The sequence below is a fragment of the Prionailurus bengalensis genome, chromosome B3 (genome assembly GCF_016509475.1).
Source record: "Prionailurus bengalensis isolate Pbe53 chromosome B3, Fcat_Pben_1.1_paternal_pri, whole genome shotgun sequence".
Classification (NCBI taxonomy): Eukaryota; Metazoa; Chordata; class Mammalia; order Carnivora; family Felidae; genus Prionailurus; species Prionailurus bengalensis.
The window spans coordinates 7,664,778-7,683,309 of NC_057355.1; the positions used below are offsets into that span (position 1 = coordinate 7,664,778).

Here is an 18,532-nt window from a genome sequence, read left to right on the forward strand (position 1 = left end):
GCAGTCTTGTCTTTTACTTAAAAAAAAAAAAAAGGTAATTAGATTATGTCACTTCCCGACTTAACGCCATCCACTGCCTTCTCGTTGGTTTTTAAAATAAAATCCAAGGTCTTCACTATGGCCAGCAAAGGTGGGTGTGGCTCTTTCCTCTTCTCCCTTACCCCCAACCACTCTCCCCTGCGTTCTTCCCCACTGGCCTCCTCCCTGCCTTTGCTCTTCTTGGTGTCCACTGCCCAGAACAGCCCAAGCCTGGCACTGGTTCCTTCTCACTCCGGGCTCAGCTCGCTGTTACCCTCTCAGAGAGCACCTCTCTAAACTCCTGCGTAAAGGAGCCGTCTCCCTCTTCCACGTCGGTAATGCCATCACCTTGTCCCCTTCCTTCTTTTCATGGCAAACAGCAGCTCTCTTGCTTACTCCCTTATAACTTGAATAAAAATATCAGGGGTTCCTTCTGTCTCGTCCACCCCTCATTCCTCACTGTAGCCTGTATTTGGTTCTCCCCAAGTGTCTGTTATAGAAATCACCTAAATAGGGGTGTGCGTGTGTAAGCATATGTGTGCATATGCTTATGTGAATAAACGAGAGTGTGCGTTTGCATTTGCTACCTGTGTGTTTAATGGATGCCAGTACACACATGCTTGTGTGCGTGTGGGTCGGTATGCACCTACGTGGCATCCTTACAGCCATCCGTGCTCATCAGTACGTGAGTATGTTGTTCCTGGGGTCCACTTCAGTTCTAGCAGTGTTTGCTGCCTTTAAGGGCTGCTACCACATCAGAAGCTGTTTGTCGAGCCTGGCAAAGTGATAACCGTGGGCGTGTTTCTTCTATTATTTGGAACACTAATGGCTACTCCTTTCCCCTGTACATCCTAATGAGAACAATTAAATAGCCATTAGGAGGAGAACAGAAGTGTGAACAAAAGGCTGATGTCTTGATCATTGATGGACCTCTTTGCTGGGGGAGAGACTGGGTAGAAGAAATTGTAGGTGACCTGCAGAGGTTTTTTCCACTATCGTGAATGTTAAGAATGCTTGTTGGTAAAAGGGTATATAGTTTCACTGATGCGAGATGAGTAAGTCAGTCCTAGATACGCTATGGTACAGCATAGTCCATTAATGATACCATATTGTATACCTAAAAAACTTGTTAAGAGGATGTATCTTATATTAATACTTATTGCAAAAAAAAAAAAATAAAGGAGAGAGAGAGAGTAGGATACTTTTAGAGTTGCTGGTTGTTTATGGCATCGTTTATGGTCACAGTTTCACGGGTATATACTTATCTTGAAGTATACAATGTATACATTAAATATGCACAGTTGTTTTTATATCCATGACACTTCAGTAACAGAAATGAAAAAGAATACTAGTTGGCTTGTGTACCCTGAGAGGTCTCTGTTCTCCTGGAGGAGGGTGGCTTCCAGAAGGTTCCCTGAACCCTTATTGTAGTGTGGGGATGTGGGGAAATGACCACGATTTTTTTTTTTTTTTTACATTTGTAAAATCTCTCCCTTTCTTCGAAATCTTCTGCAAACCTAATCTGTGGCCTTGACTACTGGCAGGCATATATTGTTAGCAGAATGGAGCCAAGGAGAACAACAACACAGCCAGGCTCCCGTGAAATAACCAAGCTTACTACCATGGGCATTACTTACGCAGATCTGTCCCTTAATTTCCCCTTTATTTGTCATTCTTGCAGAAACCTGTCGAGTAACCGGCTTACCACACTCTCATGGCAGCTCTTCCAGACGCTGAGTCTTCGGGAATTGTAAGTTTGGTCTTGAAGACCATGCACGTAGTAGGCTGGGTGGGGAGACGTGTTGGGCAGTGGAGCCACCTGAGGTTGGGTGTGCGCTCGAAGGGGCTTCTCGGCTTGGGTGACACAGAGTATACCATGTTCAGTGAGAGTGAGCCACCCTGTTGTTTGATTTCTGAGGCTCTTTTTGGCACAGTACATTTCAGAAGAAGACAGGAATCTTACCTCTGAGCAGGGCACAGTTTTGTTATCTGTAGGTAACTGGTAATAACAGCGTTGACATTTATAATACTAAAGTGTATTTATGAATTTATAATAAATCACATTGATAATACACGGTTTTGTAGATTATTAGGTGTGCTTTCATTTATGTGACTTTAGATTTATCATCATGAGCATCATGGGATATCTCCAATAAAAAATGTATTTTTTCATTTTAAGGTGAGGGTTCTGAGCCCCCAAAAGGCATGTGAGACACAGCCAAGATTGCATTATTAGGGATTGGCCAACCCAGGACTTGAACCCAGGCCTCTGACTTCAGACCACACGTCCTGTCCATCACTCATAATCTTTTGTCAGCCTGTTTGTCTTGAGTATGGGCATCTTGATGGTGGGGATGGTGGGAGGCAAGTCCATGTATTTATTTAATCTGCCTGTGGACTTCTTGGCCTTGGTGCCTTCCAAGGCTCATGGATTCAGCCCTATCCCCTCCAGGCATTTTGTACAAACCCGTGTTGGATGGATGAGTGAAAATTCCTGACCACTGCTGGAAAAAATAACTCCTGTGGATGTGTGAGTCATCAGGGCCACCTCTGTGCAGGAAGGACAGCATATTATGTCGGGGGAACAAATCAAGGAATAAATTGGAAAGGAATTAAGGCGTGGATGAAATTAGGGAGTCAGGGTTCCAGAGACACTGCTCACGTGTTCCCTTTTACTTAGTGACTCAAATCCAAATCACTGAATAGAGATTGCTTAGTATCTTTACCAAGAGGCAGTGGCCTTGGGTCTCTGCCCATGATGTTGGCCTTTCAACCTGTCCTCCCCCCACCTGGGAACACCTGCGTTCATGGTTGAGTCATAATCTTAGCTTTTCTAACCAAGTTGGTCAGGAGGGGAATATTTATATCCAGTGACCCAGTAAGCCCATTACCCCGGGAGGGCCTTGTATATCCTACTTATCCTTATGGACCTGAGTGCCTGTGCTTCTTCAAAGGCCATTTCGGGTCAGGGAATACAGAGGTGATCTCTTCGACAGTATTGTAGACTTTAGAGAATACTGCTAGGTTAGTACTGCCTTTCTTAGGATTTTGCCCCTTCCTCTGGGCTACTCGTCTGGCCTGGGCATAGTAGACATAGCAATCAACAATTCTCAGGTCATGTAGGGCTGAGATCTTGATGTACACCAATTAAAAACTACCTGAGCTTGGAAAAAGGTAAATATATATTTGTTTATATAACACTGAAAAATTAGACGATGTCACAGACAGCTAAATGCCAGACCATTAGACTTGATGCATTGTATTCATTTCCATCTTTGTAGGTGGAAAAAACCTTAGTGGTAAATGAACATGACTGCTAAGGTCACTGCCAACAGTGATTTCTGAGATCTAACTCTGTGCCAGGCACTGGGCCAAGCAATCTCTCGAATTATGTACGTTGTTTAATTCTTGTAAAAATTTATCAGGTAGGAATTAGTACTGTCACTTCACATTTGGGGACACTGAGGTACTCAGCAAGGTTAAGTATCACGTTTTGGGTTACCCATTAACCAAATGGGTTTGGGTTACCCATACCCATTAGTGTATGGACTCAAGGTCTTGACCGCTATGCTTAGCTGTCTCCCAGGCTCTTAAAATCTCTTTCTAATTCAAGGATAGGTTCTGTGATAATTTTCAAAAAGTGCATGATTGCAGTTCTTTCTGATGTTGCCCTAGTACTGATCAGGGACTCTGTCATAAGGAGCTAATTGGGGGCTCTCTTTCTTGGGAGTCTCCTGTCTGGTTCTCCTGGAATGCCTGCCCCTTCCTCTGTAGGAGGCGAGGGACAGTATCTCTCTGGGGGACCTCTGGGGTCTGCAGTTGGCTGAATTATTGAGAAAACGTTCAGTGCTCCTTCTGAAAAATCATTGGATGCGAAATCAATGGTGACCTGTTTCGTGGAGTTTTAGAAACAGTTGTTCCGTGGATATATATTTAAAGAAAATGTCAGATTTATCCCAGAGGATCATGGGATTCTGCATTCATCTTTGCCCGGGATCAATACACCGGTGAGCTAGATGTGACTTATGTAGGAATGAAGACGTCCCCTCCAGTGTGAGTCAGTGTGTGAGAGCCACCATATCCAAGAGTATTTTATTTCTGTCATATTGTTAAATAAGAAAAAAATTACATTGGAAAATAAAGAAGCCCCCCTCCAAGGAGCAATCACCCTGGTAGGGGTCTATTTTTGAGGAAGAATTGAATGTTGAGAGTGGAAAATTTATCTTTTGGATGGAGGGGCCTCATGTTGGCTCTTAGCTGTGGCTATGATTAAAATCCAAACAATCTCAGTTCCTGGCAAATGGAAGAGGGGGTAATATTTTCTTGTCCGACTTCCTGATTAGTCCACATGGCGCCATCTGCCACGAGCCTTCTAGACTGCCAGGGTCTGCCCAGTGGAGCCTGTGGACTGGGGTGTGGGGATGGGTTGGGTATTTCCAGGAAGAAAGAATCTTGGCCCTGGAGGAGAGAGGCCGAGGGGAGACGGCTCTCCGTGCCGTGGCAGCCGGAAGATTACAAAGCCAGAAGTGTGCGGCTTTGAGCCACCTTCTGCGGGAAGAGAAAGGGTAAACTAGGGCGTGCAGTGATTTCTCAGCACATTTCATTCTGCCATTGAGCATGTCTGCCTACCCCAACCAGACCCTCTCCCACTAGAAGATCCTTGATAGGAGAAAGCATGCTGTTGGGATTCTTCATTGGAAAGACTGAGTGTCTTTGACCTTTCCAGTAGTAGAGGAGGAGACGAAAATGCTATATATTGAGCACCTGTTATGAACAAAGTCCTGTCTCATCCTTGGAGCAACCCCGCATGGGAGGTATCATTATAACCAGTTTTGCAAATGAGGGGTTGAGGCCCTGCCAAGTTAAACAACTGGTCCAAGATCACAGAGCTCAAGAGTGGTCATGGGAATTGGGATTATGGGAATTAGCATTACCACCATCCAGGTCTGCTGTTTTCAAAGACCAGTGCTCTTTCCTTAAACAACTCAGCAATGCCACCTCCCCCCTCCCCCTTCTTACCCCCATACTAACCTGTCTCCTTCTGGAAATCACTCTCAAGATGGTGGCTTCCCTAGTGATATCACCAGGGCAAAAAAAACCCAGACAAGTTAGCATCTCAGAGCCCTTGTCATGTGCTGGAGGCTTCCTTTACTCATTTCTCACTTACTCTTGTCAGATGAAGACCATACCCATGAAGGGTATGGTCTTGGCCTGGCCCATTGCCCCTGACAAGTCCAGACTGTGTTTCTCTTATTGGGAGAACTGGAAACATCTCTCAGGACTCCCTTTGGAGTCCTCAGCCCTGTTTCAATGGCACGAGTTTGCAGAAATTTGAGTTGATGGTGCACAGTTGCTCTGAGAAGTTTCTGGCTATATCAAGATGGTGTTTTTTTTCCTTACAGAGAAGACTGGAACTGTCTGTCCAGAAATCAGAGCAAGAATCAAAAGAGATTGTCTTAGAGATAAAGAATGAACTAGAAAGAAAAGAAGCTTGGATTCTGAATCCCATGACACAATTTAGGCAAAGGCAAGAGGCACCAGAGGATATAAACCCACAGCACGGAAACCTTCCAGAAATACCCTAAGGACCATTAGTGTATCTTGAACAGGCTTCTCTTAATACCCTGCATGCACAGAGCAGTCATGATTAAAACAGATTGGAGGATTTCATTTTCTTAAAGCAAAATGATATTACCTCTGGTATAATTTGCAGATTTAATTGACTTGGTAAAATATTAACTCAGTGTGGGGGTGGGTTTGGGCTGATCCTGGCACTTTCTTTCTCCCAGACTTGGGCATGATCACTTTCCATAACTCTCAGAGCAGTCCCTGAATGATCATGTGAATAGTAGAGTTACTGTAATGATAATTTCTGGCCTCTTTCTAGCCTCTTTTGGTTCACAAAGCACATTAACGTGTGTTATCACGAATCCTCATCACTTTGTGAAGAAGGAGGGTCGCGCGCAATTACCCCCGTTTTGCAGCCGTTGAAGCAGAGTCTTGGAAAAGCAAGTTACTTGCCATATTTGTTTCCTAGGGTTGCCTTAAACCACCACAAATTTGGAGGCTTGAAACAATAGAAAGTGACTCTTTACTCTTCTGGGGGTCAGAAGGCCAAAGCTAAGGCTTCACAGGCCCCCTCTCCCTTCAGGGCCTCTCAGGAGGAATCCTTGCTCGTCTTTTCTGTCTTCTCATGGCTCTGTGGCTCCTGGTGTTCCGTGGTTTGTGTCAGTGTCACTCTAGTCTGTGACTCCCATCTTCATGTGGCTGCGCTCCCTGTCTCTCTGTCTGTGGTCTCTCCTCTTCTAAGGACACCCAAGTCATTGGATATAGGGGCCCACCCTAAATCCAGAATGATGCTGTCTCATGACCATGCCATGATCCTTAACTTGATCATATCCTGAAAGACTCCATTTCCAAATAAGGTCACATTCGTGGGTCTTGGGGGTTAGGACTTGAACAGATCTTTGCGCGGGGGGGGGGGGGCAGGGGTTGGGAGAGACACAGTTCAGTGCACTGTCTTTGCTCAAGGTGACGGCCGCCTCAACCCAGATCTTTTGTGTACTTCTGCCATTGTGTTACCTCTAGGAGGCCAGCGATGATCACTTGGCCCTCTGGACGTGCTTCCCTCAATGACAGCAGGTCTGTGTCCCTTCTACATTTTCTCCTGCTGGCCCCAGATTGCCACTGGCAGCGCTGTGGCGGGGAGAAGAAAGCCAGAGTGATGACCGGAGGGAGGGGAATCAGTGTTTTCTAAACACCCTGTCGTGGCCTTAGTCGTGCAGCGGGGTGTCTGTGTGTGCGTGCTTGGATGGATGGGGCTGAGTTAATCGGTGGGAATCCCTAGGGCCCTGCAATTAGGCCCCAGGCCATCTTGGGGCCAGGGCTGGGTGTTGGTAAGCTTTGCCCTGGAGCAGCTGTTGCTGTATTATTCATGGGGCCATCTGCATTGTTGATTGGGCAGGGAAAGCCTTACTTCAGGATCCTCGAGACAGCCCCTGAAGCCGGGGCTGAGGGCCCCTCATTGAGAGACCTGACGCGCTGGGACAACTGACAGCATCATGTAGGTTGAGGGCTGCCTTTCTTTGCTTGTGGCCCATCTCCCCGAGTCAGGGTGCGAAGACTGTGGTCCGTTCGCTCCGAGGATGCCCAGGGCACCCCTGTTGAGAGACTCGGCGTGCTTTCTGTTGTGTGTGTGCGTCTTGCTCTCTAGGAGGAAAGTCCTGAGGGATAGGGGAAAACTTGAGGTTTATTTGGCAGTTTCCAGGAGACTCTGGAATGGAGGGTGGGCCAGGTCTCATGGCACATCCTTTCTATTGGACCACGTTCTAGAGGAAAGGGATGGAAGGAAACAAAAAGCCAGTGTGCTTATCCGTGGCAATGTCAGCCCACTTAATTCTCCCACCAGCCTCAGGACACTTTGGTGCTGTCGGCCCTTTGGCGGGGGGGGGGGGGGTCACTGAGAAGTCGGGGTACTCAGCAGAGCAGGGCTGGGGTGAGGCAGGACTGAATGAAGCACGTGGGGCTCGAAGCAACCCAGCCCAGCCCCTTGCTTGCTAATCTTTTCCACCCAGGTGGATAATTTGTATTTTTACAACTACTTCATAATGAATGACCACATCTTGTCAAGTGAGCATCTGGGAAAAACCAGGCTGACCTGGTCCAGTTTGCATATATGCAAGCGTCTGGACCCTGGCTACCATTCCAGGCCCGTCCACGCCTCCCCTGCGACACGAATACAAACGCTGCTCCGCGTCCTTAGGCCTTCTTGCCCTCCACGTGCTGGGCAGCCATCCTGACCTTCTGCTTTTCCCAAGGAAGCCATCACACACCCGTTGCCCCTGCTTGCTCCTTGCCGTGAGGGTTAAACGGGGGTGATGCACGTGGAGTACTGAGCGTGGTGGCGGGCACGTGCTAAGTGTGACGCAAGTGTTTCTCCATTTTTCTTTCTCAGCTCTCGTTTTCTCTTGCCCACTTGTCTTCTTTCCTCTCAATCCGCTGTCTCGGCCACGGTGGCCTCTAGCCTTAATGCCAAGGCAGACAACCGCCAAGGTCTGGACCTCACCCTTCACTTTGCTCCTCTAGGACCTCATCCCGATTCCTAGTACATCGAACCTCTTTCTTTCCACTGGTTCCTTCTCTTCTGTTTTCAACTAAAGACCTTCTCTTTGATTTCCTGTCTCCTGGAGCTTCAGACCTTGGTGTCAACCTCCACTCATTCCCTGTGCCTCCAGCAAAGCCTCAAATACCACCTTGTCTTCCTTTAAGGTGCCTGTTTAATCCCCTCCGCCCCTCCCCCACTCTTACCAGTCTACTCTGGGCCCTTATTAACCAGGCAGCAGCTCTCAAATGGGGGTCCGGGGTTCCTGCAGGGGTCCCTAAGACCCTCTCAGGGAGACCACGAGGTGGAATCTGACATGTCCTTTGCCTTCTTCACTTCCATTCTCCTGTGGGGGTGCCGTGGACTTTTCCAGAGGCCACGTGCCATGTGATAACATCATTGCCCTGATGACCAAGGGGGTTTGTGCTAATGGCAGTGTCTTGTTTTAAAATTTTCTGTTTGCATTCCAAGATGGGAAATAGTGAAAGATACAATCTACACATGCAAAAGCTCTTTGAGGCTCTCAGTAATTCTTTTTAGAAGTTTATTCATTTATTTTTGAGAGCGAGAGAGTGAGCATGGGAGTGGCAGAGAGAGAGGGAGAGAGAGAGAATCCCAAGGAGGCACCTTGCTGCCAGCCCAGAGCCCGGTGCGGGGCTCTGACTCGCAAACGTGAGATCATGACCTGAGCCAAAACCAAGGGTCGGATGCTCAATCGACTGAGCCCCCTCGGTAATTTTTAGGAGTAAAAAGCAGTTCTGAGACCAAAAAGGTTGAGAACGTTGGCATCGAGCCTGGTGGCCTCCACGCGTCCACGCGTGAATGAGGAGGAGAAGTCCTGTCTGAGTGCACAGAGCCTCACGCCAGGTGCTGGGTCTCATCAAGGTGTGCAGACTGGATTTAATCTCCCATTCATCCCTTTATCCTTTTGCTTGGGTGCTTTAAGAAGTGCACGCACTCCCTGACTACACGGTGACCCCGTGTTTGGAAAACACCCCAACCAGTGTGCCACCCCAGCTCTCCTCTTCCCCAGTTTATCCTGCACAGACCGGCTTTGTTCCCATCACTTCCAGCTCCAAGGGTCTCACTGGTTCCCACTGCCCCCTGGATGAATTCCAGACTTCTCGATGTTCAGTGTGGCAGCGAGAGTCCTGCACCATCTGGCCTCCACTCCCCCTTGCAGCTTTATTTCCCAGTGCCGCTCGACGTGAACTCTGTGCCCTGGCGCGACCTTTCTTTCCTGTGTTCCCATCTCAGCCTCCAGCATCGCCTTGAACTCTTCCCCGGGTCTCTGCCCAGGAGCCACGAAGTCAGGGGTGGTGCTGGCTCCTCTGTGTCTCCCGTCACACCCAGAAGCACCTCGTAGTTGATAGGTGGGGTGGAGAGTGCACGGGGCTTGGAGTCAGCGGGCCGAGGTATGGAGCCTTGCTTTGTTGCACACCAGCCGAGGGACTTCGAGCATGTGACTCACCCCTCCAAACGTAAGAGGAGCTCCCTCGTCTGTAGGGGGACAGTGCTGGCCGTCTCCTAGGGTGGCTGTGGGAAGCAGATACTCAGTGAAGGTTAGGTCCCTTCTTTTCTGAAAGAGAGCAGCGTACTTTCAGTCCAAAGGGAAATCATGCAAAGGTGTTGCCATGTTCTACCTGTGGTGTCCTACTGGCTGGGAAACACGGATTCCTCCCCCCGGGGCCTCACTTCTTCCTGAAAGCCGATCAACTTGGATGCATGCTTAATTACTTCGGGATTCTGTCACTTGTCCAAAATATCCTGGTTACCCAAGAGCCCTTCTGTCTGGGCACCAGCGGATTTATCTTCTTACTGGTCCAGAAAGAGAATCACATCCCTCTTACCGATCCAGGCATTCAGATTTATCAGATGCCCTTTACTTGAAGAGTCTTATATCAGTGAAAGCCATTCATTGTCCCCCTAATGAGATAACTCCATTTAGAGGGGCGGGGACTTGCTCTAAGTCACATGGAAAGTCAGTGGAGAAGGAAGGCCTTGAACTTGACTCTTTCCCTGTCAGATGCTCTTCTTTACTAAGCTGAGTGCCGCTGGAGAACAGAGACTGTCTTCTTCACCTCTGTATCAGCAGCACTCAGCCCACAGCCAAGCATGGAACAGGGGCTTAGTAAGGATTTTGTTGAATTTATGAAAGAATAAAGCTGGTCCCAGGATGGGCTTCGAGCATATCTTAGAAATAGCTAACTACTTACTCCCCAGGGAGAGTAACCCTTTCCTTCCTCCTTCCTTCCCTCCCTCCCTCCCTCCCTCCCTCCCCTTCCCTTCTTTTGTTCTTTCAATGGGTATTTATTTGCCAAGCTCAGTTATAGGTACTGGTGATGCAGCAATGAACCAAATAGGCAATGTCTCTGACTTCCATGGAGGTTAATTTTTGTTTGGTGAGACAGGTGATAAACAAGCAAATAATTTTTCAAAGTGATGCTGGGCAGTGACAAATCCTCAAAAGAAGAGAATAGTTGGGGGTGGGGAGGACTGGACAGTGTGAGGGCAGGGGTTAGCAGTAGCTTACCTGTAGGAGTGATCAGAGGAGGCCATCTGATTCTTTAATGAAGTGAGAGAGCCAATCTAGCAGATACGTTATGGGTTAGAACTCTGCAGGTAGAAGGAACAACATGTGCAAAGGCCCTGAGGCAAGAGCAGGCTGGTCATGCTAGTGACCTTGTCAGACAGCAAGGTCAGTGTGACTGAAGAAGAGGAAAGGAACGTGAGGTAGGAGATGGGATCAGAGAGGTGATGGAGAGCAGTGCGTACCCCGTGGACCTTTGACTTTGGCTTTCAATGAGATGGGAAGCTGCTGGAGGCGTTTTGAGAACAGGAGCATCCCAAGCTGACATATTTAAAAGGGTCTCGTTGCCAAGGTAGGTTAAGTGGAGTAGATTTCTGTTTTTCAGACGAGTTTATTAGTTTAAAAACTAGATAAATTCATGGACTTGTAAGTATTTTTTAATTTTTCTCGAGAGCTGGCTAAACCCCTCCTCTGCTTCGTCCCTGAAGAGCAGGTGGGGGCCTCCCTCGCAGCCCCGGGGAGGGAGCTGGGCCATCTTCGGTTCAGGAGGTCCCTTCCCCTGTCGTCTTGCCCACAGGAGGTTGGAGCAGAACTTCTTCAACTGCAGCTGTGACATCCGCTGGATGCAGCTGTGGCAGGAGCAGGGGGAGGCCAAGCTCAGCAGCCAGCACCTCTACTGCATCAACGCGGACGGCTCCCAGCTGCCCCTCTTCCGCATGAACATCAGCCAGTGTGGTGAGTGAGCCTCCTGGCACCGCGCTCCGGGGAGGCATCCCTCACACCCCAGACACGGCCCTGCGCAGTAGCCTGGAGAACCAGGGCCTTACCCCCCACCCCGGCCTGGAACTCTGCACGGGGTGCAGGTCTAGCTTACCGTTTACCTCCTTGGTCATTCCTGTTCCTTCGTGAGCCAGGCGTGAGAAGGCTGGTTTCAGGAATGAAGACAGGGGTTAAGCGTGTCCCTTGTCAATGGACCACAGTTGACCAGCTTGTCAACCAGACCCGGAGGAGTATGTCTCCAAGCATGGTTTCTAGACCTTTCTGTATCAGGAGAATCTCAGGTACTTCAGAAAAGCAGGTTCCCGGGCTCCACAGACTTACAAGATCCCAGAATGTCTCAGGATGGGTCTCGGGAATCTGAATTCCTAGCAAACTCCTCGTGGGAGTCTGAAGCAGACTAAAGCTTGACAAGCGTGCCCAAAGTGGAAGATGCCGTTTGACGTCATTGCTGGAGCTGCCCCACCCCCACCCACGAGGTCTGACATCTGCCCAGGAGGTGCAGGGACTTGTGGCCTTCCCGGAGCTCCAGCAGCTGGTGCCAAAAGTGCCAGCATCCAGACCAGGGACGAAGTTTTGGTGTTAAGTGTTCACTTACCTTTCCCCTCATCCTGTCCTCCCTCCCAGACCTTCCTGAGATCAGCGTGAGCCACGTCAACCTGACCGTACGAGAGGGTGACAATGCCGTCATCACTTGTAATGGCTCTGGATCACCGCTGCCTGACGTAGACTGGATAGTCACTGGCCTGCAGTCCATCAACACCCACCAGGTAGGCGTCTGAGGCTCCGGCCCCATCGGGAGGCTGGGGAGGGAGCCCTCGCCCTAGTCTAAACGAGCTAGATCATGAATAGAAGCAGGGCATGGGAGGATAAGGAAGGGGAAGGAGAGTTCGTGCAGACTTCATTTTCACCCAGCTGCAGTCTTTTCTTGCCAGCTTGATCTTAAACAGGCCAGTGAGTTTCTCTGTACCTTAGTTTTCTCATCTGTAAAATGGGTATAGGCTACCATTCACCTTCTAGGGTAAACGGGAGGGTTTCCTGAGCTCTTGGCTATAGAGAGCCTGGCCCTTGGTGCGCACAGCAGCAGGAAACGCCTCCTTCACTTGCTGCACTGCTTTCTTTTTGATCCCTGAAGGTGTTCGGGAGTTGGGTGGGGAGTCACTTTGTAGAAACCGATTCCTTCTTTTTGTTGGGGTTTCAGACCAATCTGAACTGGACCAATGTGCACGCCATCAACCTGACCCTGGTGAACGTGACAAGTGAGGACAACGGCTTCACCCTGACGTGCATCGCGGAGAACGTGGTGGGCATGAGCAATGCCAGCGTCGCCCTCACCGTGCACTGTGAGTGGCTGCCGTTAAGGGGGTGGCTGTGCACCGAGGTGATGGCAGCGTGGGAGGCGGGGCAGGTGTTCGAGGAGTTAGTCCTGGGCTGGTAACTCCAGAAAGGCTGTCCCTGTCCCCCAGGAGGTGGCATGCTTCCACCTCATCTATGTTTCAGAATACCCCACAGTTGACCCAAGTCTGCCTTCTGTTACCCCCTAGAAGGTCATGGGAAGGAGCCCTCCAGGTGCGCTGGACCCGGGAGGCTCGGGTAAAGACGGCCATCCCTTCCCCCTCCTTGGGGACGGTGGTGGGGAAACCGCTTGTCCCCCCAGTCTTTTCAGAGCTGGCCGGGGAAGAACTGGGATTCCCATCCCAGTTTCTGGAAGGCTGCCCTGGGACGCGGGAGACTCTGAGTCCTGGGAGTCAGCTGGCGTATCCCCCGCAGACCCTCCGCGTGTGGTGAGCCTGGAGGAGCCCGAGCTGCGCCTGGAGCACTGCATCGAGTTCGTGGTGCGTGGCAACCCACCGCCCACGCTGCACTGGCTGCACAACGGGCAGCCGCTGCGTGAGTCCAAGATCACCCACGTGGAGTACTACCAGGAGGGCGAGGTGTCCGAGGGCTGCCTGCTCTTCAACAAGCCCACCCACTACAACAACGGCAACTACACCCTTATCGCCAAAAACCCGCTGGGCACGGCCAACCAGACCATCAACGGCCACTTCCTCAAGGAGCCCTTCCCAGGTGAGGGCGGCGCGGCCTTCCGGGAGCATGCGGGGCGGGGCAGTGATAGAGAGAAGGCACAGCGTCAGCCTCCATCCCGCCACCTCCGGTCACAGACTCACCCGGGGGCGTGTTCAGCCCCCACCAGCATTTTGAGTAAATCAGGTAAAGCTGCTGTTTTTCATCAGGCGTCGCAGTGAAAAGCCAGACCCTCTCGGGAGTGTGCAGCTGTGTGCATATGGACGTGCCCCTTTATGGTAGAGAGAGGGACTGAGAGCTAGACAAGAAAGACGGAGAATCTCGACCCAGCCCTTTATGGGTTGTGAAATTCTGGGCGTGACGGTTTGCTTTTCTGAGCCTCAGTTCCTTCATCTGTGCAGTGGGCATGACGATACCACTCGTAAGAATCGCAGGCCTCTTAAATGACTTAAGGTGTGCAAAGCGCGTGCCACAGGCTTTGGCACCTAATGATGGTTCGACGACCTTCTATTGCAGTGGTTTCAGGGTCTGTCCGGTTCAACCCCACATTTAACAGATGGGTGCCCTGAGCCTCCTTCTGCTTGCTGGTTAGTAGCAAGGCTTGGCGAGAGTGTAGGCTTCCAGCTCTGAGCTTTCTCTCCCGTTCTGTGGTGACCTAGTGGAGTGGGGGTGTGTGGGGGGGGTGTGGTACCGAGGTCATCAGCCAGCGGTGGTGCTAATGCTGAGTGGACCTTTGAGTACTGAAGGAACTTTATGGTTTGACTGTTTGGGAGGCGATTCTGTCTTTCTCTGCCTGGGCTACAGTATTTCGAATACCTTCCTAAGTCGGAGGAGCAGAAAACACCCAAAGAGTTTAGTGCACGTGTGGGTAGCCTCTCTCAGTGGGTTCAGCAGTTGATGGCTTTCCGTCAGTGAAACCCGGGATCTTTGATGACCTTGGTGATTTCTGCTGGGAACAGGCTGGATGACCTTCAGTCTCCAGATCTCAGGGGTTCTGCTGAGGTTAAGGGGAGTGTGAAGACTGGTCTCGGGTGCGCATGCACACCCCCCCTCCCCCGGCCCCCCCTCACACACGGGGCAGCCAGAGCCAGCACTGTGCCACATCTGCTTACGTGCAGGTGACTTCAGAGCCCGCACATAACAGAGGCCGCAGCTCCAGGAGATCCTGTGTATTTCAGTGCAAGGAGAACCCAATGGGAGGCTCCAACAGTGAAACTCCGGAGAATGAGGCTGCGTGGGAGGCCATGTTCTTGCCACTGAGGCCCGGGGGGAGGAGGGTGGTGCACGGTCGCTCAGGAGAGGGTCTAGAACGCTCTGGTGTTTAAGACCCTGGCATTCCTGTTTGGTCCGGCATTTCCAGCACCGCCCCAGCATGCCCAGCCGAAAGCTTCGGGACTTTTCCCACCGTGGGCCACGCCATCCCTGCTTTGGGAGCTGGAAGAGTCCCGGGGGCACTGTGGAAGCCGCAGCTTTTAGCTGCAGAGATACTTTGCTCTTAGGGGCATATAGTCAGGCCAGGCCTTGCTGGTGTGAGGGGCTAGAGAGGCCCTTTTGCCCTGCCTCTGTCTGCCTAGTGATGAGAGAATGAATTCTAGTTTTTAAAGAGGAGACTGTACGCTCCCTGATGGGCAAGGAATGAAGTCCCCTGAGGCAGCATGTTTCCAGAGGGAAGCTCCTGGGGCCTGGAGAGAGCAGGGAGCCCTCAAATACTCAGGAGGGAGGGTGAGTCACTCTGGGCTCCTCCCCACAGAGGCTGCCCTGAGAGCCGTTCTCTGTATCCTCCCAGCCTTACAGACACCCTTTTCTGTCCCCAAGAGACACAGCATCCCCATCTCATGGTCTCTGGAGACCCTTGCCACCTTATCAACTCTCTTTAGGCCAGTGGTTCTTAAAGAGGGGTCCCCGGACCAGCAGCATCACCATCACCTGGTGTTAGAACCAGATCCTTGAGCCCCACTCGGACCTGCTGAATCAGAAGCCCTGGGGTGGGGTCCAGAACTCCATACTTCAACAAGCCCCCGGGCGACTTGGTGCTCCCTCGTTTGTAATCCGCTGCCTTGGTGTTCGGTGGGCTGTGGCCACAGGAGGTGGGCATGAGGGGAGAGTCAGAGAGGCCCGAGGGGAAACCGCTCACCCGCAGGTACTTCCTCAGAGCCACGTGCACCCTGCCAGGGCCACCCTGTGCGGAAGTCTGCTTGCTTTATGAATCTGAAGGAATCAACGCATGATGAAAAGGCAGTGACAGGGAAAAGATGGGCCAACGTCAAAACGTCTAAAACGTTCAGGAGAGTAAATTACCTGGAGGAGCAGGCAGTCCGCCTCGTACCCGCCGAGCCCTGGCTGGAAGGCTGTCTGTGGATTCCTGCTCTTCTCTTTTGCCACGAGGGTGTCGGGACGTCCCATTTATGTTTATCACAGGTGGTCCTCTCTCGCTCTCGGGCAAGCAGAGCATGGGGATTAAGAACGAGGGTTCTGAAATCAGACCGAGGCGCAAATCCCTTCTGCGAGCCTGCCAGACAGGCAGCCTGTGCTCCGAGAACGGGGTTGGCGCTTGGTACGTGATTGGCGTGTCACGAACGACGATCACTACCCTGCCTCTGCTTCTTCATCTGTAGGATGGGCGCAAGAACAACAGCTCCCTGCCTAAGTTGCCCTGAGGAGGAAACACAGTGACGAGTGCCAAGGGGGCTCAACAACAGCTGTTAGCTCTTAAACCGGGATTCTTGGGAGGTGGAGGGATGCGATGAATTTAGGAATCTAAATCGCTCATCAGCTCTGTGATCTCAGGGAAGTTACTCCGCCCCCTGCCTCTATCTCCAAGGCGGTGGTGAAGATTAGCTCGCCCATGGTGGATTCATCCACCTCCGGTACTGACAACCGTGCTTGGCACAGAGTAAGCCCAGAGTACTGTTTGTTTTAATTTTTTTTTGAAAACCCACAAGGGCACCTGACAAGGGATCTATGTTGGGGGCAAAACAAGATCTAAAGGTGAGGGTCTCCTTTCCTGACTCCTCATGGTCCTGAGACCCATGGGAGAGATTTGATTGGAATGAATATATTTAATGGGACATTCTGGAAATGCAGAGGCTTCCATCAGTAAGGATTTTCTCAGTAGGACATTAAAACAAAAATGTTCTGGAAAAGTTGTGTGTGTGTGTGTGTGTGTGTGTGTGTGTGTGTTTCTAAACTGTCCATGCTGAACAGAGAGAAGCACTAGAATATTCAGCATGGCATCCAGCCTTTGGTGAAGGAGGTCCCTGGAAGGATTGGTTAGAGAGGATGGTTCAGGAAGCATGGAGCTCAGTCCTCTTTGAGGTTCTAGGACCTTAGAGGGGGTACCAGAGGGGATCAGGGCATAGGAGTGGGAAGCCAGGAAAAATCAGGGATTCACGTGTCCAGAGCGGAGGGCCAGGAGAGGCTGGGGGTGACTGCAGGGTGGGCTGTAGTCTGGGAGAGAATGTGAAGTTGGAGATCCTTAGATGTGATAAAAGGAGGAATGTTGTTAAGGGGTGTGTGTGCGTGTGTCTGTGTGTGTGTGCATGTGTTTTCCTGCACACGTGCAACAAACATCTGAGAACCCCTGACAGAATATTTAGGAATAAGTGAGCTGCCATAGCTCTTAACTTCTCATTTTTTACTTGGCCGGGAAGTCCAGTTCCTTCACGGAGATTTTTACAACAGCAGAAGCAGAATTCCCTCGGGACGCTGGGTACAAACGAAGGGAGAAATCATTGCCCTCGAGCTCTCGGCCTCTGTCCAGGCTGGTTTCCTTGCCCTGAGGAACTTGTGGAGACCAGCACATGGTCACAGGCTGCTGGTGCCCGGTCCAGGGCCGGGGGGCAGGGGAGCGGGAAGGAGGTGTTCCTCCCCGTGTTTGAGTCCCCGGCAGCTGAGTGCAGGGGTGCGGGGACGGGGCTCCTGTGCGGGATGCGCGGTGAGAGCGGATGCTGTGGCGTGGCCTCCCCGCTCCCCTCTTCCAGCTGAAGCTGGGGCTGGACAGAAAGAGTCTCTGTCCGGCTCTTTGTCTGGACACAGGCTGCTGCCTCCCTTCTCCCTTCTCTGGGCCTTGTCGGCTTTCCCTGCAAGGCTCTTCTTGACGCGATTTGGGACTGGAGGGGGTGCAGTCTGGGACTGGGAGAGCGTTGCACACATGCCCATGCCCGCCGCGGTCACGCTCAGACGGTCATCTCCCCGGCTGCTGGTGGGGTCAGAGGTGAGGACCACTCCTGGTACAGCTGTCCTCTTCCAGTGCAAAATTCCAGGTTAGAGGAGACCCATGAAGTCTCCCTGTTCCGAGGCTCACGTGCTTCCTGGACAGGAGAATGTTCCTAGGCTCCAGCAAGGGAGCTAAGCACGGAGGCTGATTGGGAGATTGCGGGGTTCACAGATGTGGCCGAAACATTTGGCTGACCTGAGACTATTCTCTAATAAATGGGAGCCTTGTGAGAAATAAGCAGATCGGTGTTAATTATGGATCGATTTGGCACCTCTCTTTCCTCGGGCTCTGAAACCAAGGGTAGAACCCCTTCTCCTCCATCCTTCCCACAAATCAGGCATTTGGTTACGTGCAATCCAGGAAAGGTGGTAGCATGATGGGCAGGCTCAGGAATTTGGAGAAAGCTCCCTTGGTCTGCCTCAAATGGTGCAAAATGGACAACAGACCGGCCGTTTATTTTCATGTGTATATATAATATATATATTAATCATATGTATATGCAACATATATGTTATATGTATCATACATATACGTATGTTAATTTAAGTTAAATTAATTTAAGTTCTAGTTAGTTAACGTACAGTGCAATATTGGTTTCCAGAGTAGAAATCAGTGACTTACCACTTAAATACAACACCCAGTGCTCATCACAAGTGCCTCCCTTAATCCCCATCACCCGCCCAGCCCACCCCCCACCCACCTCCCTCCATCGGCCCTCAGCTTGTTCTTTGTCAGTAACAGTCTCTTGTGGTTTGCTTTGCTCTATTCTCTTACCCCCCCTTCCCATGTGCTCATCTGTTTTGTTTCTTAAATCCCACATATGAGTGAAATCATACGGCATTTGTCTTTCTTTGATTGACTTATT

The 18,532-nt window shown here is 50.8% G+C and overlaps 1 protein-coding gene across 4 annotated transcripts in view; it reads left to right on the top strand.

Annotated features, from left to right (window-relative positions):
* The window catches only part of NTRK3 (neurotrophic receptor tyrosine kinase 3), a 398,764-nt gene that overhangs the window by 112,313 nt on the left and 267,919 nt on the right, over positions 1-18,532 (top strand). For all 4 annotated transcript variants that reach the window (XM_043554722.1, XM_043554724.1, XM_043554725.1 and 1 more), the window contains 5 exons: positions 1,700-1,768; positions 11,227-11,384; positions 12,054-12,196; positions 12,628-12,769; positions 13,197-13,493. In XM_043554722.1, coding sequence (XP_043410657.1) covers positions 1,700-1,768; positions 11,227-11,384; positions 12,054-12,196; positions 12,628-12,769; positions 13,197-13,493 — 809 coding nt within the window. The remainder of the gene's footprint in view (positions 1-1,699; positions 1,769-11,226; positions 11,385-12,053; positions 12,197-12,627; positions 12,770-13,196; positions 13,494-18,532) is intronic.